This window comes from Canis aureus, chromosome 5 (genome assembly GCF_053574225.1).
Source record: "Canis aureus isolate CA01 chromosome 5, VMU_Caureus_v.1.0, whole genome shotgun sequence".
NCBI classification, from domain to species: Eukaryota; Metazoa; Chordata; class Mammalia; order Carnivora; family Canidae; genus Canis; species Canis aureus.
In genome coordinates, this window is record NC_135615.1 from 65,521,984 (window position 1) to 65,545,518 (window position 23,535).

At 52.5% G+C, this 23,535-nt stretch overlaps 1 protein-coding gene across 1 annotated transcript in view; it reads right to left on the reverse strand.

Annotated features, from left to right (window-relative positions):
• NKD1 (NKD inhibitor of Wnt signaling pathway 1) overlaps nucleotides 1-23,535 on the reverse strand; it is an 84,183-nt gene that overhangs the window by 23,833 nt on the left and 36,815 nt on the right. Inside the window, exon 4 of the mRNA XM_077898469.1 lies at nucleotides 3,546-3,612. Within this exon, the coding sequence (XP_077754595.1) occupies nucleotides 3,546-3,612 (67 nt within the window). The remainder of the gene's footprint in view (nucleotides 1-3,545; nucleotides 3,613-23,535) is intronic.

Consider the following 23,535-nt stretch of genomic DNA (forward strand, 5'->3'; position numbering starts at 1 on the left):
ACAGGCTGCCACCACCTGTCGTGTGGCCCAACAGAGCTAAGGAGGTGGGGAAGCCAGGTGGGGACAGGAGTAAAGTGTGGGGTTGGGCCTCCCCTGGGCTCAGACCCCGCGGGGTCAGCAGACGGAGGGTCCCTGTCCCCTTCTCCCCTGGAAAGCCAGCCCTGTGTCCCGCCCCTGCCACGCCCAGCCAGCTCATGGAGCTTGGGACTTTTGATGTTTACTTTGTTCTCGCCACAGTTCAAAAGGAGCTCCGCAGCCCTCGCAGCCCTCGCACCAAGCCCAGACTTAATCTGCCATCCCGCGAGCTCCCAGCTGGCCAGTTAAGGCGGTTAAGATGCTGGATTAGGGCCGGCTTTACATAACAACGCAAGAGCTAAAGCCGTCCTCTCCTGGGATGGCTAAAAGACTTCTTTTTATCTTCACGCCTCAGATGGCCTTTTTTCTCCCTTAAACAGCCCTCCAACCCGCCAAGAGGCAATGAACTTGGCCAACAGGAAGACAAAGGAGAGATTCAGGATTCGGCTGCTCGCCCTGGGCCGGGAGCACAGAGGGACGCTGGCCCAGCGCCCGCCCGCCCCGCCAGGTGGATGCTGCTCCCCAGGGGCTGCGGCCGCACCAGTGGGGGACCAGGGAGCCAGACTGTCACGGGTCCAGCATCCCCCCCAGAGTGTCAGGGCCATGCAGGCCGGCCAGCAGCGGGGGGAAACCAGAGCAGCCTCAATCTTCCAGCCCCGTTTACACATGGTTTTCACTTTCTTAATTCTGCTGTGAGTCTTCCCATTCACTCTTCTTGTGAAAGTTAAAACATTCATCCCAGTTAATACTACAGTCCTCTTGGTGAGCTCTTTCAAGTTTTAGTAGCCTCCTCCCAGGTCCAAGAGGAGCGCGTGTTTTTGACCATCGAGGCCTCCGGCTACACAGCAATACACACATGGTCTGTACTCACACAGGCAAGGAACTACGGGGCAGCGTCTCATGCCCCTTTTAACATAAAACACACCGGCCATGACGTACTGCATCTCTCTGCAACCTGATCTGTTTTATATTTTCTACTTCTGTGTAAGCTTTTGTTTGAAGAAGGAGGCTGAAAAGCTGGACCACCAACAATGTAGTCCAACCCCTAGTTGGGAAACTGAGGCAGGACAGTGATTCCCAACCCCCTCTCTCATGAGTGGTGGTGCCGACGTGCCTGGACATTGCCAGCATCTAGCAAGGTGCCAGGGCTGCCCTTCAAGTCCGGCATGAAGCTGGTGGGCCATAGGGTCAGATCGAGTGCTGCCAACCTGACACCCTCTCCTTAACAGGAGCCGGGACCCTCGGGCACCTCGTCTTCATCTCCCATCCATCAGCCAACGTCAGTAAGTGCTGCCTGGCCCGGGCCACAGGGCTTCATTCTCCCTGCAAGGAGCCCACATCCTTTGAGCACCACTGGGTCCAGCTCCATGTCCCCACTCATCAGGTTACAGGGGGCAAAGGGACCCAGAGTCCATGGGACCTGGCCGTGATCCACAGCGGGTGGCTACCAGAGCCAGGAGGGGAGCCAGTCTATGTGCTCCTCAGCCAGCATTCCTTCTGTTCATTACAACATGATTCATGCTCTGAAGGGAGACACTGAACAAAGTAACCCTCCCCTCCAGAGGGAAGTGGATTCCATGAGTAGGCTGTTTCGTGTCTGTTTGCAGGGAAAGACATCTCATTTGAAATCAATTATGTGGTTTTAAACTGAGCCTCAATGGACAGAGGAGTGCCTCATTTAGGAAAAATAACTAGGAGTTCAAAACATGATGGATAGACAGATGGTGATTGGAAGATGGGGTCAATGGATGAAGGGATGAAGGATGGGTGATGAACACATGGGTAGAGAATGAAGTATGTGCAGGCTGCCGGTAGATGGGTGGCAGGAGGGTAGGGAGAACAATGGATGGGATGGATGGGATGGATGGATGGATGGATGGATGGATGGAGCACAGCCAGTGGGTGGCTGGGTGATGGGACGATAAGGAGTGAGGGATCAGTGAATGAAGGGACACGCAGAGGAGTGGACTGGTGGGTGACTGGATGGAGCAGGTGGAAGGATAGACAAATGGAAGGATAGACAAACAAGAGAATGGCCTTGCTAATGGGCTACCACCGGGCGACTGAGTGGGAAATGAATACATAGCTGGAATGAGAGCCAAAGCCTATGAAACCCATGTCTGGGGTCACTCAATCCCCAGGATTTACATCCTGCACATCTTTACCTGACTTCCCAGATCTCAAATCACCAACTCCTGGCATCTCTCCCTGAAGCCAAAGATGACAGCTGAGGCTTGGGGGAGCCCAGGGGAATAAAGAATCAAAGCTGCAGAGCCCCTGAGTGCCATCACCAGCTCTGCAGGCAAACATGCTCAAGGAAAATAGCCTGCACAAAGCCTTCCATCCATGGGACTCCACACTTGATTCAGGACCTGCTCTTATTTGAGCAAAGTTTGATAGATCCCTGGGTCCCAACCCACCTCTAACTCCTGGGCTACCGAGTGAATCTCTTAAAACAGGGCTTCTCAAAGTGCAGTGGGCACACAAGCCACCAGGGGAGCCTCTCAAAGTGCAGATGGCCTGGGACTGAGCAGGACCCAATGTTCCTGACAGCTCTCAGGCCGGATGTGGCCATAGCCATCAGGTCTGGCCCACGCATCCCTTGAGAAGCTCTTGGCACTGTCTGGTCTCCTCTCAAAGCCCCAAGGCCTAGATTCCCCGAGACCCTTGGCCCCCTGGCTCTCCTGCAAGCTGCCTGTCCTCAACTCAACAGCAAGGTCCCTACTATCCTAAGCTCCCGCAGTTCAGTGATTCTCTTCTCTGAGTATAAAATGGGAAACATGATCCCACATAGCAAATGCTTTCCAATGCCATCTGTGCTTTGTGCCAACTCAGAGAGTCAAACAGGGGGAGGGCTCTCATTCCCATTCTGTAAGTGTGGAAACTAAGGCTCTTCTAGAAAGATGGTGTGCCTTGCCCGAAGTCAGGTGAGGGCACCAGTGACCAGCCCTCTACTCCAGCGTCCTCATCCTTCCCCTCAAACAAAGGCAAGAGTGAGAGCTACAGAAGTGAGAACGGAAGAGCCAGTGGGGTGGGGGTGGGGGGCTATTTGGAGGTGTGCTTGAGCTCCAGATGAGTTCCATGTGAACAGCCAAATGGGGAAATACAACAGCTACTTTATGTAGTGCTTACTACAGGTCTAACACTGTTTGGGGGGGCTAGGAGCTCCTATGGTCACACCCCAGTGGAAACAGTGAACTTAAACAACCTGTCCAATGTTCCCCAGCCAATACGGAGCAGGGCTAGGAACGAGCCTCAGGACCCTAGCTCCACTCTGGGCTTGGACTATGAAACGCTACACTCCCTGCTCCCTTCTGGCTTCTCACCCCTACCCCACTCCCATCGACAGTCAGGGTCCTGTCCTCCATCTGGCCTGCAGATTTTCTGGAGGGTACACAGGGCACATGATAGACCCAATGCTCCTTCCCCATCTCACTGCACCCTGGGAAGAGGGTGATGGATTCCCGTACCTTCTAGCCGAAAGTCTTCCTCTTCCTCCTCACTGAGCGTTTCTCTGAAAACTTCCCCCACGAGCTCCTAGAGGAAGACAAAGCAGGGATGTTAAGGAATTATCAGACAAAGTCAGGTAGGCAACCGGCATCTAGACGTAAAGGCGGTGTCATGAACACATGCCTGGCTGGTCACAGGGATGCAGGGATCCTGGTCTGGTTCTTCTGATGGGAATTTAGGTCAATTAAGGTGGATCCTATCACTTGAAAAGTGAATTGTCACCATGCTTTTTAGGAAGTAACTTTTTCTCAGTCTACAGCCCACTGTAAAATACTGCACTCCTCTCCCTCAGAAAGGAAATTCCACCCTCTGCCCCTGGAAAGAGAGAGACAGGATGAGAAAATGTCCCTCATCTATCCCTTGGAGTCAGCTTGATGGACTCAGGACCTCCCGGGTGGGCTTCAGGAAAGGATCTCAGTGTGAATCCTTCCTCCAGCAGGGGGGTGCGGGCGGGCTGGCTCCATGGGTTTACAAAGAGCGCCTGGTGTGCACGAGAGTAGGTCTCTCCTGCCCTAACATAAACCCCCAACTCTTCAGCATAACATTCAGAAACCTGCATGCTCTGGCTCCGCTGATCTTCAAACACGCCTGCCGCCTCTCCCCAGTGCACACACCTTCCGGAAACTAGCCTGATCCTTACACATGCCTGGCCTGGTGCCCCATGTGTGGATTCAGGATGCCTGGTGGCTTATCCTATCCCATTTGGCAGAGCTGCTGGGATAGGTCAGGCTGCCCCTCGGGTGTTGTCAGGTTGGCAAGGGGAGTGTGGTTGGCCCACAGGCTGGGAAATTTCTGGAACGTCACCAAAGCTACCACCTATCCCGCCCCACCCCAGCAGGATGACTCTAGATATGGAAGAAGCAAGACCAGCACTCGTCAGACTGGCTTCTGCATTTATCGGTTTTCTGCCAATAAGAGTTCTGTGATCAAAAGAGATTGTTTTCAAGTTAGACAAGATCCCTTACTGAAGAACGGACTATGGTAACAGCAGACACTGTGAATATTCAAGTGGTAACTTAGGCTGCATTCCTCAAACCTATTGAGATCACAAAGTTTTGTGTTTAGAAAGCAACACATGAGATTCATATTCTGAGGAACCCACTTTGGGAAATGCTCCTTTTTCTGGGAGAGAGACAAAGTTTGGGAGTGTTACATCACCTTATCTCTTTTGATGCCACAACAGTGCTGTGGCAGCGCTTCTCGAACCACGAAATGACAAGCAATAAAAAAGCCCAAACTCAGCAGCTGTCACCAACTTCTCTTTTTGAAAAAAAAAAAAAAAAAAAGTGCAAAGCGAAAGAAAAATAGAATGTACCCTCTCCTTGAAACATTAGAAAGGAAGAAAAAAATCCCACACCTCAGATACTTAACAGAAACACCAGTGCTTGTCTTGATTAACAAAACAAACTGATGTTTTCTAGATCTGATCTTAAGAACTGGACACAGCTGGAGAGAAGTCTCTTGTTTTTTATTGTTTTGTTTTGAAAAGATCAACAGCTAACATTTTATGGATTAGGGCTGGTGTTCTCCATCCTCCCTCTTCTTCAAATCGTCCTGGGGCATCATCATACACGCTTTCCCTGCTAGTTGTGAAAATGTGGTCATTCAAACTCCTAGCGTCCCACTGACTTCAAAACCAGGCTTCTCCATTCCTGGAGTCAGGACGGCTTCTCCTTCCTCCTCTGCCAATTATCATAATCACCGAACACTTCCTGGGCTTGTAAACTGGCTGTTTGTGTTAACAGCGCTGGAGTTGACAGGGAAGCCGGGAGCTGGTGACAGGGAAGGCGCACACTCAGGCGGCATCATTAGATGGCTGGGACACTCCGGCAGCCAATTAGAGCCCATCTTTCATGCCAGAGGAAGACGGATGCCGCCTCCCCCAGACAGGCTGGCAGGCAGCACTTCCTCACAGAGCAGGCGACCAGCTTCAAGGGATCACGCTGAGGTCTTCTGGAAAGCAGGCGCTCAGTGCTGACCTCGGCCCACCACCCTGACCGCTCCCGGCCAGGCGGCCAGGACCTGCCAGGCACATATTTTGAGCGCTCGCATCTTCTTGCTGGCACACTTGGAGCAGTTTAGAGACTGGAAGTGTCACCCCCAACAAAGCAGCCGTCTGGAACCCCGAGAACAATGCCTCACAGTGTGTATCACACACTCTGAGAACTGTCTGTGGGGAGGACCAAGCTCCCTGACACAGTAAAGACATGTCTCTGCATATTAAAGCAGAGTTCTGGCAAGTTCCGGGGTTGGCCTCTTCGTGCTAAACCTTACCCTGCTGTGTAGAACTGTGAAGGCTCCCCAGCACCATGGTCCGCTGACACGCTGGGTGGCACAGGTGCTTGATGCTGGCAAAAACCCATTTCATCTGGGGCACCTGGGTGGCTCAGTCAGTTGAGCATCTAACTCTTGGTTTCAGCTCAGGTCGTGATCTCATAGGTCATGAGCCCAGCATTGGGCTCTGTGCTCAGCAGAAAATCTGCTTGAGATTCTCTCTCTCCTGGTGCCCCTCCCCCAACTTGCTCACTCACTTGCTCTTTCACTCTCTCCCTCTAAAATAAATAAATAAATCTTCTTAAAAAAATTTCATTTCATCAGTCAAGCTAGGTGGCCCGGGGCATGGAGTGCAGTGTCTGTGGTCCTCAAGCTTTGAATCACGTAAACAAGAGGCAATGCAGTGTTGAACCAAACGCAGGATCACATCCTGGCTCCATAGCCCCCCTGCCCCTTGGACATGGGGTCAGCCACCGCTTTCTTGGGGTCCTCAGTCTATCTCTCTATAAAATGGGCATGATCACAAACCACAGCAATGACAGGACAGCTGACCTTATTGGGCATCTCCTAAGTGCCAGGCACCATGCCAGGAGCCCTGTAAGTATATTTATTATCTCCCTCCATCTTCACCATAGCCCCACGTGTTCCATCTCTCCAGGAATAAACGCTCATAAAAATGATCTGCAATTTGTAAAGTGAGTTATAACTGTTAACCCCCTTTTTTTTTTTCCTACAAAGAAAGTGTTGTCAGTCCTCAAGGGACATAGGAGGCAGGAAATAATGGTACCAACTGCCACTTGCATCATTTACCAAGTGCCTGTGGTACACGAGGTACTGACCAAGGGAATCCCCATAAGAACTTCTGGGGAATGAGGTTCCCGAGCCCTGTATTTAAATGAGGAGGAGGCTTTAAGAGGCCAGGCAACAGCTCTGGGTTGTCAACAGAGCCAAGATTTGAGCCGTTTCTTGCAGAAGCCTGACCTGAGCTTGTACAGTGGAATCAAGGCTCCTGTGGGCATGGGGACAGGGACAACTAAGAGTCCTGGCACACTTGCCGGGAACCGGGGATCACACTTAGAGAAGTACGAGAAGAACAGGCCTGCCAGCAGCTCCAGGGGTGGGGGTCAAGTACTCCAGCTTCTGTGGCAGGACTCAAGGGGCCCACAGCCTCTCCCCACTAGGCTGGGGACTCAGCAGAGCCCTGCTGGGAGGCCCATGGGCAAGGTCTGGGGACCTTAGGCTCTCAGTACCATCCTACAGGTAGAGGCTCAGAACCCTTGACAGCTGCAAGTCCCTCCATGAGGAGCCTCATGCACAAGGTTTGGGGCACAGAACTGGAATGGGCCAGACCTTGGTTCAAATCCCAGCTCTGCTTCATACAAGCTGCATCACGTGGGTGAAGGAACTTTCTCAGCCTCCCATCTGCATATAGGAACGATAGTATGCATGTCTCAGGGTGGCTGCGAAGATTAAGGAAGTTGTTGCATGGACAGTGCTTAATATTACACCTGATACCACGGCTGGGGCTCCAAAGACCAGTAGTTACTGTTTATTATTTCTTCTACTCTGGCTACTAGGTGACTACTAGAACATTGCTTGGAGAAGCTCAAAGGCTCACCAGCCCCAAGGCGCCGTCAAAGACACTAAGAGTCACTCTCCTACCTGGCACGGTGTTTTTAATGCTTCATATTTAATCCTCATGGCAATCCTTTGAGGTAGTGCCACTATTAGCAGTTTATCATCAGTTTGCAGATGAGCAAACTGAGGCACAGAGAGGTTAAGTGACTTGCCTAAGGTCACACAGCCAGTGAGTGCCAGAGCCAGGCTAGAAAGCAGGCTCCTGGCTCCAGAGCGCGTATCCTTCACCACTGCCCTGTAAGAAGCCCAAGTGTGGAGCTTGGTATGAGTGACTGTCCTTCACTGCTCCTTTACTCAGCCATCACTCTGGCCCCTGGTCCCACGCCCCCTCTCCTCTGGCCTTCAGGATAGTCGGCCTCAGACTAGGCTGTAAGTTGTAATCAAAGCCTTCCTGGATCCCCAGACTTCTTGCTGGCCCCAGCCTGATGCCCAGTGGCCGGGCTCAGCAGCCTCTCAGGCCACAGGGCCCGGGCCTCCCTGCCTCCCTCCCATGTCCCGGCACTGCTGCTCCTCTGCCCCACGCTGGGCCCCAGGAAGAGAGGCCAGCTCCTCCGGGCGCTGAGTGTGCAGCCAGCGCCAACCCAGAGCACAGAATTGCAGGCATAAGGCCTTATAAGGCCTCCGGGGACGGGAAACCACATCAAAGCAGGGCTTGGGAGCGGGCTGGAGTTCGGTTAGGGTTTTTCCTCTTTGTCTTTGAGACTCCTACTCCTGAGCTTAATATCTTCCCCCCACCGCCTGCCCAGCAGTTCTTTGTCAATGTCTCTGTTCTCTAAGAGCTAACAGATGTTGGTGCCACGGGGTTTCAAAGAACACTCCTGGTGCCCATAGAACACGGCACAACTCGCAGATTCCAAGAATGCACGGGGCTGGGGACATGTCGGGGAAAGAGAGGGTGGGAGGCACAACCCAACCACCCTGTCACCCTTAGATGCAAGCAGGCTGCCCCTGGAGCCGCCCCAGGAAATTCCTGGCGAGCTCCCTCTTCCCAGCGCACTGTGCAGAGGCAGCCGGGCCGGGCGTGCCTGGGGAACCGGCGCCGCTGTGGGCAGGCCCCGCCGAGAGCAAGCTCTGGCCGTCCCGGGCAGGGATGCTCCATTCCCATTCCCAGCACCCGGCGGGACCCAGGAGTCAGGTGCCCGCCCTTGGCAGCTGAGTGACAGCAGACACCTTACTTAACCATCCCGGTTCCTTTTTTGCTCTGCTGTGACACAGAGATTTCAATGTCAAGAAAGAGTGAGAAAACATAGACAAAATACACATCATGAGAAACACCGAGGATGAGCTTCTGTCCTTCTGGAGCGCCCTGCTTCTGCCGCGTGCTTGGAACATCCTCACATCCTATTCCTGCAAAAACCTAACGTCCAGTGATTTAACACCTCCGTGTCCGTAGCACCAGGGAGGCATGTTCAAGTTCACCAACAGTCGGAAACAGGAGAAATGCCCAGGAAAGGAAAGTGTGCTGGTTCCACACTGTGAAATGCTACACAGTGACTCTGAAGAACAGGACAGATCCATAAAATCTGTAAATCCCAGCAGGAGGAGCGCCACGCCACATGGAAGACACAAGTAGAGCATGACTTGTACATCTAAGAAAACACCAGACACACACATACCGTGAGCACACCCAATGTACAGATGTCCCCCTGGTTACCGCCAGGGAGATGAGGGACAAGGGAAGTGGACAGGAAGTGAGAAACTTCAACTCTCTGAAGTGTTCTAGTACATTCATGTCTCACTTGGGCCACTGAAATCTAGTTTCATAAAAACCCACACAATAACCTACTTTATAAGAGGAACCTGAGGCTCAGCCAAAAGGTTAAGTGACTGGCCTTAAGATCGCTCAAGGAGAACAAGTAGCAGAGCTGGGTTAGAACCACCCAGGCTCTGGGGTTCCTTGCCTCTAGAATGGGGCGGCGGGCCAGGATGATACTCCTGGTCCCCTTGAGAAGAGGCCTTCTGGGGCTCCAGCTCCCTGACCCAGCAAAAAGCAAGAGTGGGAGGAGAGTCAGGGCCATTCACCTTCCAGGCCTCAAAGTCCCCATCTCCAATGTGTACCTCAACCAGGGGCTTTTGTGACTTTTGCTCCTGAGAGCCACTCTACGCAAGCACGTGGCAGGCCAAAAGTGCGAGGAATTACCTATTCCACCCCCAAACTGTGCAACATGAAAGCCAGGGCTGAAAGACAGCCACTGGCAAAGGGCCAGGGTGGGGAGGCTCCTAGGGGCCCTGGCTCTAGTGACAGTCCAGGAGGGGCTGGGGACTCCCTTCTTCCCGGGGGGTGGGAGAGAAACAGACTCATTCCTCCTGGATGTCAGCAGACCTTATATCTGCTTCCAGAAAAAAATGTCCCCTCTTCCCAAACAAGTGATGCATGGGGCAGATGCCTCAGATACTCCCATGAGGCCACTGCAGCCTCCTCTGGCCATGCAGCCCGCAGGGAGGGCCACGGGTTCTGCTTACCCAGCATCTGTTCCCCCCGCTAATAAGCAAATTGGAGTCCTCCCCTCGATCATCCTCACACGAGCTGGCAGGGGAGGTGTCTTCTCCATGCCAAGGCTGTGTCCAATCCCATCCCCGGCTGCTTGAGACCCCACACGCCAGGTAAGAGCTCACAAATGGATGGAGACACAAGCCAGTGCCCAGGAGAGCATGACCGTTCGACGAGGCCTTGGACCAACTGGTTTCTAGAAGTCAGCTCCTGAGGGCAGGCACTTGGGCCTGTTCTGCTCTAGAATAGTGTCTGATATATAGTAAATAATAAGTGTCTGTTGGATGAACCTTGGAGCCAGACCCATCCTCACCTGCCTTTCCTGGGGATGGGACAGTTATGGAAGCCACTTGACTGCCCTCTTGGCTTCTGGCAATTTGTGTTGGGCTTCTCCTACTTGCAGCTGAAAGCTCTGACAACCTCCCCTCCCCCTGCCACAGAATCTTCAGAACCAAGTTATAGTCCCCTAAAACCAGAGCCGAGATTCCAGCCAACTTGGAAGCCAGAGGGAGGAAGCTGCTGCCACCTGCTAAGCAGTGGGCACCTCCACAGGTATCCCCCCTGCTGAAGGAGGGGGGACGCTGAGCAGAAGAGGGAAGGCGGCTCTGAGGGCTTCAGTTTGCAGAGCTGGCCTGCGTGTCTGGCCTACGAGGACCAGGCCTTCAGGACTCCAAAGATGTGCAGCAGTAATTAAAATTCCTTGGATTTCTCCCCGACTGTTTTTATCTGCTCAAGATGTAATCCCTCTGCTCCCATTGGCACTTCCCAGCCTCTGCCCCCCGCATCTCGGGGGCTCCAGCCTGAGCTGACTTTCTGGATTTGAGGTAATGTTTATCAGGCAGGTATGCTTTAGCAGGATCCAGAGCCACCACATACCCTTCCTCCGACCCTCAGGCCTTCCACTCTCCAGGGTGCAAATAACTCCCAAAGATGGCTTTGTCCAGTCCTAGAGACACAGCCGGCCATTGGCAGCAGTGGGCCAGAAGAGTCCACTTCCTGGGCTGTTGTCACCCCAATCCAGCTGCTGGTATCCACATACCATCGTCCCAACTACCCCCAGAACTGGCTCTCAATTGGGCTGCCATGAGTAATTCACATTTTTCTTTAAATTGGCTCTCTTTCCCTTTTTCTTTCTGTTTAAAATCTAGTCTTGCCAATAATATCAGTGAAATCATGGGTGTGATGTCCTAGTTACCATTGGGGTTCTCAAAAAATATAATTCAAATGAAACAAAGGCAGAACCATTAAAATACAAGCTGTCCACCACTTATCTCAAGCCCCACCTCTACCTCCAGCAGAATGTATGGATCATGCTTTGGGAACTGCAAGGTTTAAAGAGCTCGAGCTGCAGGCGCCTGGGTGGCTCAGTGGTTGAGCCTCTGCCTTTGACTCAGGTCCTGATCCTGGGGTCTTAGGACCGAGTCCTGCATCGGGCTCCCTGCATGGAACCTGCTTCTCCTTCTGCCTGTGTCTCTGCCTCTCTCTGTGTCTCTCATGAATAAATAAATAAATAAAATCTTTTATAAATAAATAGCCTGAGCTAGGGGCACCTGAGTGGCTCAGTCAGTTGGGCTACCTTCAGCTCAGGTCATGATCTTGGAGTCCCAGGATCAAGCCCTACATCAGGTTCTCCGCAGAACGAGGAGCCTGCTTTTCCCTCTCCCTCTGCCCCTCCCCCTGCTTCTTCTCCTCTCTCTCTCTCTCTCTCTCTAATAAATAAATAAAGTCTTTAAAAAAAATACAAAAGAGACCAAGCTGAAGTCCTCTGCTCCCTCCTCCACCTGGAGGATCCCTCGGACAGGTGGGAAAGGGTGTGAAGAGGAAGAAGGGAGACACCAGGGAAGCAGCTCAGTAGATGCTCCTCCCACCCGGTCACAGGCCCTCCTCTAGGGCTCATGCTTTAGGAATAGGGATCCCAGGCTTGGGGAAAAACCGCTAATGCCAAGAGAAAACAGCAGAGTTGGGCATTACCCAGACCCTGCCTTCATCTCCAGCCTTTGGGACTTGAGAGCTCGCAGGAGGATGACCCAACACAAGGCAGGTTGTCCAGGGCTGGGTGGGACACGGGGCCCGAGGGCTGCTCTGCCGGCGTGATGGGAACTTTCCTACTAGACGGCAGTTCAAAGGAGTTTCTACAGTGGAAACCAGGATCCAATGGGCTTGTCAGGGTGTGGGAGTAACTGAGGTCACGCACACAGAGGACTCAGTGATAATAATTACCAGCATTTCTTTCGCAAGCGCCTAACGTGGGCCAAGTGCTCTGTTGAGCACGGTAGGTGCCCAGCTAAAGGCTCCGAGCAGCCCTGTGAGCCTGGCGCCGTTGTCACCCCGTAGCCAGGAGGGAGCTGAGGCTTAGGGAAGTAAGTGATTCCCACGAGGGTCCGCCCTGAGCCCTGGCTCCTCCGCTCTATGCCGTGCCACCATGTACAAATGATTTCCCTGTTTGTGCCTCAGTTTCTTCACCTGAACATGGGAATGACAGCCGCCGCCTGGCAGGCCCACTCGGAAGGAGAAATGAGACTGGACGTCAAGTGCCCAGCACACCCAGCAGGCAGTCAGCAGGCCATAATGCCGCCGGCCCCTCTCTGCTGTGCGTGAGGGGGGTGCCCTGTCCGTTACCCTCTGCCCTCTCGTCTCCTCGCCGACCCCCCGCTGCCTTCAGAGATGCCTCACAGCTGATCAGAGCTGGACCCAGGAGCACCCTGGGTCCAGCCATCCCACAGGCCCCAAGCTCCAGAAGGCCACCAGCCCTCGGTGCCCCTCCCGCCTGGCCCGAGGCCTGCCTCCCTGCTGACCCTGCTACACCATGGACCCGCCACGCCACCAGCCTGCCACACCGCATGCTGATAACGGCAGAGGCCACAGGGGCGGTGGTGTGCCTCTGATCACTGGGCAGCTGGGCTGCCTCTGCCAGCAGCTCCTGGCTCTGGGACAGGCCCAGGTCCGTTGGCAGGTCCAGCGGGTGTGCCCTGTGGAGCGGGGTGGCCGTGAGCCAGGCTGCTCATGACTGACAACACGTCACCCATCAGCCAGAGAACGGTGCTCCCGTAGGCCAGGGGCCATCTTGTTGGGGGGAAAGGAGGTGCTCCCTGCCCAGGGCAGAGGCTAGCCCAGCGGGGGACCCTGTGTGGTCTGGGGAGCCAGGGGAGCATGATGCTCCTCTCGGCCTCGGGCCTCCTGTTTCTCCTCACCTAACTAAACAGACGCAATAAGGTGCTCTCATTTTGTATATCCAAGGAGTCTTCATTTTTATGAGAGAATAAGAGACCAATGGTTTGGGCCAGATTCTGGGACCCTCCTCCTAGACAGGCAGACACACACACACACACACACACACACACACACACACACACGTGTCCACACTTGGTCCACCCCATCTGGCCCTAAAGCTCTTACAAAAGCCAACTTCCTGCCTCTCTAATGCCTGTCCATGCCAGGCCTGCCTCTGTCCCGGCCTCCTTCTCCTGCCCTATAGGCCAGCTCCCAGAACCTCTCTCTAGCCCCCTCACTGGCCAGGCCCCACCTCAAGGCCTCCCAACAGCCCCCCCACAAACACCCCCTCCCCCGGTGCTGCTTCCTCTGCCTGGAGAGCCCTTTGCCCTCAACAGCTGACTGCCTGCTGCTAAAGCCTTGTGCCCCCCACTGCCAACCAGCGTGACTACTGACTTCCAACGTCCTCACCTCATTGCATTTGGGCAGAATCAAGAGTGGCACATCTGGGCTCCCAGATGACTCAGTTTGTTCCGAATCTTAGCTGTTTATGAGCCACCAGATCAGTGCCTATAAGTCTCAGTGTCCACACCTACCAAATGGGCCTGTGACACAGGCATGCCTTGAGGTCACATAAAAAGGCAGACACGGATGAACAGAAGGGTTAGCAGCACTGCTCATGAACCGGGGCTCCCAGGGTCCCAGGTGCCCACAGGGGGATAGCAGGTGAGGACAGCCTAGAGGCCGGTCCCTGTTGTGCTCATAAACAAAAGAGGTGTCCTCTCCAGAACATTTCTGGAAGGGCACACTACCTGTCGGTAATAGTGCCGCTCCCCTTGGGGAGTGGGGATGGGCCACAGGGACTTGTCCCCTTCAGCTGTCCAGCTTTCTGTGCAATCTGGATTTGTGCTGTCTCTCCCCGCCTCCCCTCTCCTCTTCTCTCTCATTCTCTCCGTCTTTTAAAACCCAGAACACGCAATGCTTTTATGCTCAAACGACACTATGCTTTCTTAAGCACTGTTCCATTAAAGGCAGTGCTGTGGCTCCCCGCGCACTGGCCATGTGCACCGAGCTTCTGCGGGCTTCTGCGACTTCATGCATCCAAACAGACTCCCATTCGCCCCAAACCCGTCCTCCCAGATTGCCTCCCTGCACCCAACCAGGGCTGTTCCCTCCTTCCTGTCCCTCAGGCCAGCAACCCGGGAGTCAGTCTGCCACTGCCCTGTCAACCCTTCCAACCAACCCCACTACATCCTGCTGGCTCATACCTCCAAAACGTACCTCGAAACCAGCACGTCCTCACCTCCTCCACACCCACAGTGCGCTCCAGGATGCCAAGAGAGGTCATCCTCTCCCATCAGGGCAATGCCTACCATCTCCTTTTCCCTGTCCTGGTACTCTCTAGTCCATTCTCCAAAGTCCTATGAATGCCCTACAGAGCCCCACCCGGCCCGTCTGCCCCATCATTGTCCTGCCCTGCTGTTACTCCCCTGCACATACTCTGCCCTGGCCACCCTCACCTCACCCTCTCATCTCCTGATTACAAACACACTGCCACCTCAGGGCCTTTGTACATGCTGTTCCCACTGCCTAAAACACTCTCCATATATCCCCTCCACTTCCCCTTCTTCAAGCTTTGGCTCACCTCATCACCTGGGTGATGATCTAAACCCATTTATCTATCTATCTATCTATCTATCTATCTATCTATCTATCTAAATATTTTATTTATTTATTCATGAGAGACACACAGAGAGAGGCAGAGACACAGGCAGAGGGAGAAGCAGGCTCCATGCAGGGAGCCTGATGCATGACTCGATCCCAGGACCCCGGGATCACGCCCTGAGCCAAAGGCTGACACTCAACCACTGAGCTACCCAGGCATCCCTAAACACTTCTATTTAAACTACAGCACTGATCTCAGCTCCCCCTCATCCCTTCTCTGCCTCAGTTTCTTCTATGGCACTCAGCACCATCTGACACACCACATATTGCCTGACAGAGGAGGCACTCGATGAATACGTGCTAAACAACTAAATGCAGCTCTGACTAAATTTACGGACTCAGAAAAACATTCTCCGTATTTTCCTCAAAGAGAAAAGCAAGTCGCCAGAAAACAGAGAAGCGATTACATCTGCTAAAATTATCTACACGTGTTTCTGTGCACTGTGGTCAGAGAGGCCTGTCTGGAGAGGGCGGCCTCAAAATGCTCCCAGAGGTGGTGCCTGGGCGCCGGAGCCAGGGGTGTCAGACGGCTCGCTGTGAACACGCACGATTCCTTCCACGATCAGAAATAACGGCAAAGCATTTTGAAGAAAATATGAAAACACACAGCCACAGGCCACGTTGATTCGAGATCTCACCCACAGAAGTCTGCTAGAAGGGTCTTGGCCCTAGCAGGTGGTGTGGTCTGCAACTTTCCAGTGAAATGGGGTGGTTTTCAGATCCCACCTGGGAGGGAAGGAGGCGGCAAGGGGCCTCTCTGCACCCCAGAGCCCTGCTCCCTCCCATGCCCTGCACACAGGCCATGAAGAGAACCCACCAGAACCTGCCTGCTCCCCCGTGCTCCTGGCTGTGGGTGCAGAGGAAGCCGGAGGGGGAGGCTGGCAAGACACCCCTTTGTGGTCATGTAACGCAGACAGACTTAGCTTCCAGAAATGGCACGAGGCCAGCTGAGCATGTGAACAGGGGCTATCGCTGGGAGCGGAGGAGGGTGGTAGCTCTCTTGCCCGACCCCAGACCCCATTGGCTGTACATCAAATTTTCATTCTTGGGCAAACCAAAAATCCTTGTTTTTGTTTTGTCTTTTTAGTTGGGGAGGGGGAGCATTGTAAGAATCTGAAAGGTGGCTGCCGGCCCCCACAGATCCTGCCAGGGACCCCTGTTGCAACCATGATCCCCCGGGAAGCCCACGGAGGCCTACGAGATGCTGTGTGGCTGGCACCCAAGGTCAGAGGACATACCTGGTCTGAGGGCAAGAAGGCATTAATAGCAGTGCCCCGTGTCTGTCAGTCCCTGGGTCGTCTGACTCACCCACAATCCTAGAGGTCAAGAGGGAACCCTCACCCACTCCTAAACACAAGGAGGGAGGCTCTGAGCAGGGAGGCGGGAACACATGGTGTAGTTGGGAGGGACCGAGCCCCCCACCCCACCCCAAGAGAAGGCCAGGGCTCCTGAGACACGACCCCGTTGTGTTTCTGGATGTCGAGGAAGAAAAGCCTTCAGACACGCAGTCCTCCAGGCACAGGCATCCAGGCCAGAGCAGAGCCCTCGTGCAGAGGTTCTGACCTGGGGGAAGGCCCAGAACCCCCTGAGAATGTGTCCCCGGTAAAATGCCACACAAATAAAACTGTACGTTGAACCCTTTCTGTGGACTTCAGGTTAAGGCCCTCTTGGAGGGGGAGATGGGGAGACTAAGGCCCCAAGAAGAGACTCCACTCCACCAGAAGCCAGGGAGCAGGTGCTCCGCTGAGTCAGCAAGCTCACTCTCAGACCTGTGTCCCCACAAGCAGGGTTCTGTGGCCCGTGCAGTTTGGAGAAGATGCCAGGTTCTTCACTGTGGGACTTTTCGAACCTTATTGTTTTTTTTTTTTAATTTTTATTAATTATTTATGATAGTCACAGAGAGAGAGAGAGAGGCAGAGACACAGGCAGAGGGAGAAGCAGGCTCCATGCACCGGGAGCCCGACGTGGGATTCGATCCTGGGTCTCCAGGATCGCGCCCTGGGCCAAAGGCAGGCGCCAAACCGCTGCGCCACCCAGGGATCCCTCGAACCTTATTGTTGATCTCCATCAGGAGCCCCTCAAAGTGCTCACAGCATATGCAGGTTTCTCTGACTTCTCTAGGCCCTTTGCTAACAGCTTCCACTTCCATCTCCTGCCGTTTCTGCAGGGCCCTCGCCCCCACCTTTGGTAAGCTTTCCACACCAGCAGCCCACACTTGTGAGGTGTCTTCAGAGGCCTTCAGACAACTGCAAGCCTCCCCTCCCAGCCCTCTGCCAGGTGGTCCTGAGCCCAGCTTCCTCGCCTCCCATGGGGACCAATCCTGAAGCAGAAGTCATACTCCAAAGCTCCCTGCAGGAGCTCTCCCCCTTCCTGTCTGTTCTGGGAGACTGTCCTTCATGGATCACTTGCACATAATCCTTGTCTCAGGCACTGCTTCTGTGGTATACAGGATGGCTCTTCCCTGAATACCTGGTTCGTTAGAGGAATCCCAACACATTTTGGTAAATTCACATGGGGCAGACAGGCTGACCAGCAAGCTAGCTAGTCTCAGACAAAGGTATGGGTCACCCCAAGGCCAGTCCAGAAAGGCGACAGGCCAGGGGCCCTATGCCAGGGTTCAGGCCTGATTGGCAGACAGAAATGGACATTTTCTCCCACCTATCACTCACCCCACCCCCATTTCAATATATGCCTCTCCCCATCTCTGGGGCCTAATTCAAGTACAGGGAGCACCTCATGGTCCAGTGACTTCTCTCACTGAATATCCACAACTCTCAGGGCTGGCTTCATAGACTGTACCTTCAGGAGGAATTCAAGGCTGAAGGAAAGCTTTTTATCCCTCCCCCCACCTCTGTAGTGGGCACCTCCTGTGATCTGGAAAAACAACTCCCTACCCCACAGCATCCATTCCTCCTTCTTCTGGTAACATTTTGATTTTCCCTGCAGAGCCACCCCTCTGGCTTGCCAGACTTCACAAATAAAAACACAGGACACTCCATTAAATGTGGATCTCAGATTTAATCACTGTTTAATCGAAGTGTCTCACACAGTATTTGGGATATACTTATAGAAAAAATATGTGTTATTTATCTGAAATAAAATGGGCTGTCCTGTATGGTATCTAGAAACCCTATGCCTCTACCGCTTTCATCCATGAGGCATGGACAGGGCTGATTTCTGCCCCGTAACCACAAGGGTGGGCACATATTCCAGGCCTGACCAGTGAGAATTTTTCACATCCCTGGCCACAGGGATTAGTCATGGCTGGGCACATGACCCAAGCCTGGGCCAAAGAGATGCAATCCCAGGACATTTGCTCTTTTTCTGCTGACATTAATGAAATGTGAGGGGTGGAAATCTGACACTGAAGAAAATATTTTACCTCTTTATAGGGAGACTCTGTCAAAAAGAAAAGCCAACACGAAGGAAAACAGATCCAGGAGTTGAAACAATAGAAAATGGGTCCTGAGAATGCTGAACACCTGGATCAAACTATACCTGAAACTGGTCCTTCCCCTAGACTTTTCAATGACATGAACCACTAAATCACCCATTTTTATTTAGACCAGTTTGAGCTTGTTTACATGCCATTCAACCACTGAATGAGTGCTGCTTAATCCAGCTTCCCCTGACTCCACGCAGCCCTGGCACGATGCCATGCAGGGTCATGCTCAGTGAATATTTAAGTTACCTATGTCTCTGACTTTGCACTTTACTGTGGGAGGCAGCATAGGATTATGGGAAAGCCTGGGCTTTCAAGTCAGACAGGCCCGGTTCCCATCCCAGCTCCACTCCTGTCCTCTTTCCAGGGCCTGACCTAAACTTGAGTCTCTCTGACCCTCAGTTCCCCATTGGTAAAACGAGGACACTACTGCCTATATTCTGGGGTGCCCATATAATTTTACTGCTCAAACCAGGTCACTTTTGAGGGTGAAAGGGGAGTGCTATGAATAACAGGGCCAGGACAGCAGGAGTGACTGGCACTGTCATGGGTCCATGGGCCAGTGGTAGCCCTCCCTACAACTGACCCGGCACCTGGCCCCATGGTCAGTGCCTTCCATGCTGCCCACCCCCCTGTCCTCATCACTGCCCTCTGCCCAGGCCACTCCCACTATTGTCTCCTGGCTGCCACCTAATTCCTTGTCCCAGTGCACCTGTAATGTTCTCTCCTGGAGAAGCCAGCCCAGGACACCCAGGCTCAGCAGGGCCCCCCCACTTGCTGTCCACCCCCCGCCCCAACCTGTGAAGGCCTCATTGTGCTCCTTAGTGCTCTGGAGGACTACTGTTTGTGGATCGCCAGTCTCCCCACCTGGCGAGATAAGCTCATTGAGGACAGGGACCCTACACGTCCTCCTCATGACTGAAGGCCCCACAGACCTGGAACGGAGCCCAAATTGCATCGAACAGCAGCCAAGAAGGTAAACAGCTGCCCTCCCCGGCCTCCTCTCCACAGGTCCCGTGTTCGCTCCGTGTGTCCATGGAAGCATCCTGGGGGAGACGTCAAGCAGAGGTGGATGGGGCTCTGAATCGCAGAGCAGGGAGAGCATGGGGCAGGGGTAGGAGCCGCGCCTGCCAGGCCAGGACTGCGCTGATTGCGGAGCCCGGGACTCTGGGGACAGGCCCGGGGAGGCCCCGCCCATCTCAGCAGCCGCAGGCGGCGGTGGCGGCAATGCGCTGGCCGAGCGACAGTTTTCATTGATCAGGGGCCAATGTGGACTGTGCCTGGGCCGGTTGCCTATTCTAGAATCCAGCCCTGGCTCCTGCTCAAAACACAGGCCCGGCGTCTCCCTGCAGTCGCGGCCAGCTCTGTCCTCGGCGGCAGCCAAGTCACTGCCCAGGACGCAAATTGGGCAGGTGCAAAGGGCCTCTCCAACCCGAAACCAAGGCCATGACATCCCACACACAGCCCGGGTTGTTCCACTCATGAGCAGACAGCGTCCCCTTGGGCTGCCTGGCCCCCTCCCACACGGCTCTTCTGGCCCACCCCAGGGCAGCCTCACCCGCCCCATTTCTTGGTTCAGCCAGACTCCTAGGCTGAGGTCAGCTACCTGGAAAATGCTTTGCCGACCAGCTCCTTGGCTCACACCCCAATCCACACGGCACACTACTTCTTTATTTCCACAGGCTCCCTCCCCTGCTCTACAGCCCTGGACGGCTCCCTATTTCCAACCAACTCAGATCCCTCTGTAGGCTTACCCTGCCTTCCCAGTGCTGCTCACCAGGAGACAAGTGGTTATGGCAGGAAAAAAACACTGGCCTGGGAACCTCACATTCTGCCTCAGTTTCCCCATTTGTATAAAGGGAGGAGGGAAGATGGTATCTCTGAAGGCCATCCTGCTACAACAGGCCATGATTCCAGGGGCTCATGAGAGGGTCGAGTCAGCCAGGCCCTGACCTCCACCCTTCCTCTGCTGTCTCCAGGCCACCTCGCTACCCACTCACAAAGCCACGGGTCTCAGGAGTGAAAGTGCTTTTGGACAAAGGAGAGATCTGTAAGATTTGAACGTGCCCCTCAATCAGATTCTGGTTCAGTCCCACACGTCTCCTGGCCCCAACACCCTGCTCCAGGGGCACTGCCGTGACCAGACAGCGAGGGATGAATGGCTCACAGACCAAGAAACAGCAAATGCATACCCACAGTAAACCGCCCAGGAAGGACCAGGCAGCCTCAGCCTGACAATGCGCACCTCCAAAGGTGAGGATTATCAGGTTAATCTTACAATAGGTTGACTCCTAATGGCTGTGGACTCATAACAGCACCACAAGGAGTCTGTAGCATCGCTGAGTAGTTAATGAAATGATTCTACCGCAGACCACCTGGGTTCTGTCACCTTCCAGCTGAGAGATGGTAACTTCCCTGTGCCTCAGTTTCCTCCTTCGTAACACAGGGAAATTATAATATCTACTTCATGGAACTGTTGTGATGATCAAAGTAAGTAATATTTGCAAAGCACTTAATGCCTGGCTTATCGGAAGCTCTATGTAAATGTTTATTTAATAAATAAAAAAAAGAGTTACCATAAAGTGTATAAAGACATATGTATTATAGAAAGGAAGGATCACCTCTCCTCCCTCCAAAACAGGATACTGTCTTGTGAATATCTTTTTATGAACAACTGTTGGTTCTGACACATAGGAGGGTATGAAGGCATGTGGGTGTTTTTGCTTCTTCCATTGGGCATATGTCAGTCTTATATGAGGGACTGTTACATTCCTGTATTATCTGCGCAAGTACAGGAGGATCGATATGGGGAGATGAAGTTGAGCCCAGCAGTCCTGGAAAGGACTGGGCCTCTTCCAAGGCTGGACTGGCAGAAGAGGTCACCATAATGCCAAGGTCAAAAGAGCACTTGACAGAGGGCTCCCACATGATCTGTTTGTGTGATACCATCATAGAGGAGCAGGAACTGCCCAGACTTGAACCACCTCGGAGGAGGAAGAGGAGCCACGCTTGGTGGGGGGATGGTCCCTCTAATTATAGGATGGTACAAGTGTGGCACAGCCCTGTCCTAACAGTGCCCCCCGCTGGGCTGACTTTTCACGGGGCCAGGGGAGTGAGCTGTGAGCACTGGCCACTTGGGGCTTCCATATGGAACATGCTGGACTGCAGAAACACAAACCCAAACAAACCTCAGTTTTTTGCACATCATCAGGTTATTTTTAAAAATCCATTTAGCCACTCTATCTTTTGATGCGGCAGTTTATTTATATTTAAAATAATTATTGGGGGCACCTAGGTAGCTCAGTCAGTTAAGCATCTGCCTTAGCTCAGATCATGATCCAGGAGTCCTGGGATCCAGCCCTGCATCAGGCTCCCTGCTCAGAGTGGAGTCACCTTCTCTCTCTCTCTCTCTCTCTCTCTCTCACTCTGCACCCCTCCCCTTGTGCACACACACTCTCTCTCTCAAATCAATAAATAAAAGCTTAAAAAATAAAGTACATATTGACAGGGAAGGATTCACTATTATCATTTTTTTCATTGTTCTCTGTTAGAGATTTCTATCTTCCCTCTCTTGCTGTCTTCCGCTGTATTTTGTTGATTCTTTTTTTTTTTAAGATTTTATTTACTTGTTCATGAGAGACACAGAGAGAGAGGCAGAGACACAGGCAGAAGGAGAAGCAGGCTCCATGCAGGGAGCCCGATGTGGGACTTGATCCCAGCACTGCAGGATCACGCCCTGAGCAGGAAGGCAGATGCTCAACCGCTGAGCCACCCAGGCATCCCTGTTTTGTTGATTCTTCGTAGAACTTATGTGCCTTGATCCCTTTCTCTTTCTCTTTAGTACAATTTTAAAATTTTCTCTGTGGTTGCCATGGGGCTTACATGAAACATCTCATAGTTCTGGGGCACTTGGGTGGCTCAGTCGGTGAAGTGTCCAACTCTTAATTTCAGCTTAGGTCATGATCTCAGGGTTTGGAGATGAAGCCCAACGTATGCCCCTGCACTGGGTGTGGAGCCTGCTTGAGATTTTCTCTCTCCCTCTCCCTCTGCCCCTCCCCCACTCAACCTGGTTTTATTAAAACAGGGGGACAGGGCCTGTGGACAGAAAGAGCTACTGTCTACCCCTCCCCCACTCTAAATAAATAGATAATTTTTTTAAAATCTTGTAGTTCTAACAGCATCTGTGGTTTGAACTGCAAACAGAAATTCCCCACTTCTTCCCCTCCCAGCCACACTTTATGTGACTGCTGTCACAATTTACATCTCTCTGTATTATGTGTCTATTAACACGTTTTTATGGTTATTGTTAATATTTTTGTCTTAATAGAATTCAAAGTGATTTACCCACTGCCATTAAAATATTCTGTATTTGTCTATATCTTTGGAGTTTAATGCTTTCTTATGCTATCACATTGCTATCGAATGCAACTTGAAGAACTCCCTTCAGCATTCTTGTAAGGCAGGAATGGTGCTCCCCACCCTAGCTATTATTTTTCTGTGAAAGACTTCATCTCAAAAAAAAAAAAAAAAAAAAAAAAAAAAAGACTTCATCTCTCCTTCGTTTCTAAAGGACAGTCTTGCTGGGTATAGTAATCTTGGTTGGCAGTTTTCTTCTTCAAGCACTTTGAATGTATCAAGGTCTTGAAGATATATTAGCACTCCCATTTTCATTGCAATACTATGCATAGTAGCCAAGATATGGAAACAACCTAAATTTTCATCAATGGAAGGATAAAGAAAATGTAGTGTATACATACAATAGAATATTATTCAGCCAAAAAAGGAAGGAAACTCTGCAATATCCAGCAACATGGATGAACCCTGAGGGCATTATGCTATGTGAAATAAGCCAGTCACAGAAGGACAAATACTGCATGATTCTACTTATGTGAGGTATCAAAAATAGGCAAATTCGTAGAATCAGAGAGCAGAATGGCAAACACCAGGGGCTGAGGAACGAGCTTATAGGAAGTTGCTACTCAACTGCTGTTAAGTGTCAGTTAAACCAGATGAATAGGCTTACGGATCTGTCTTACAACATTGGATCAATGGTCAACAGTATTGTATTGTACCCATGAAAATTTAAGAGGTATGATCTCATATTAAGTGTTCTTATCACAATAAAATGAAAATAAAAAATGTTTCTATGTATACGTAAATAAAGAAGAAA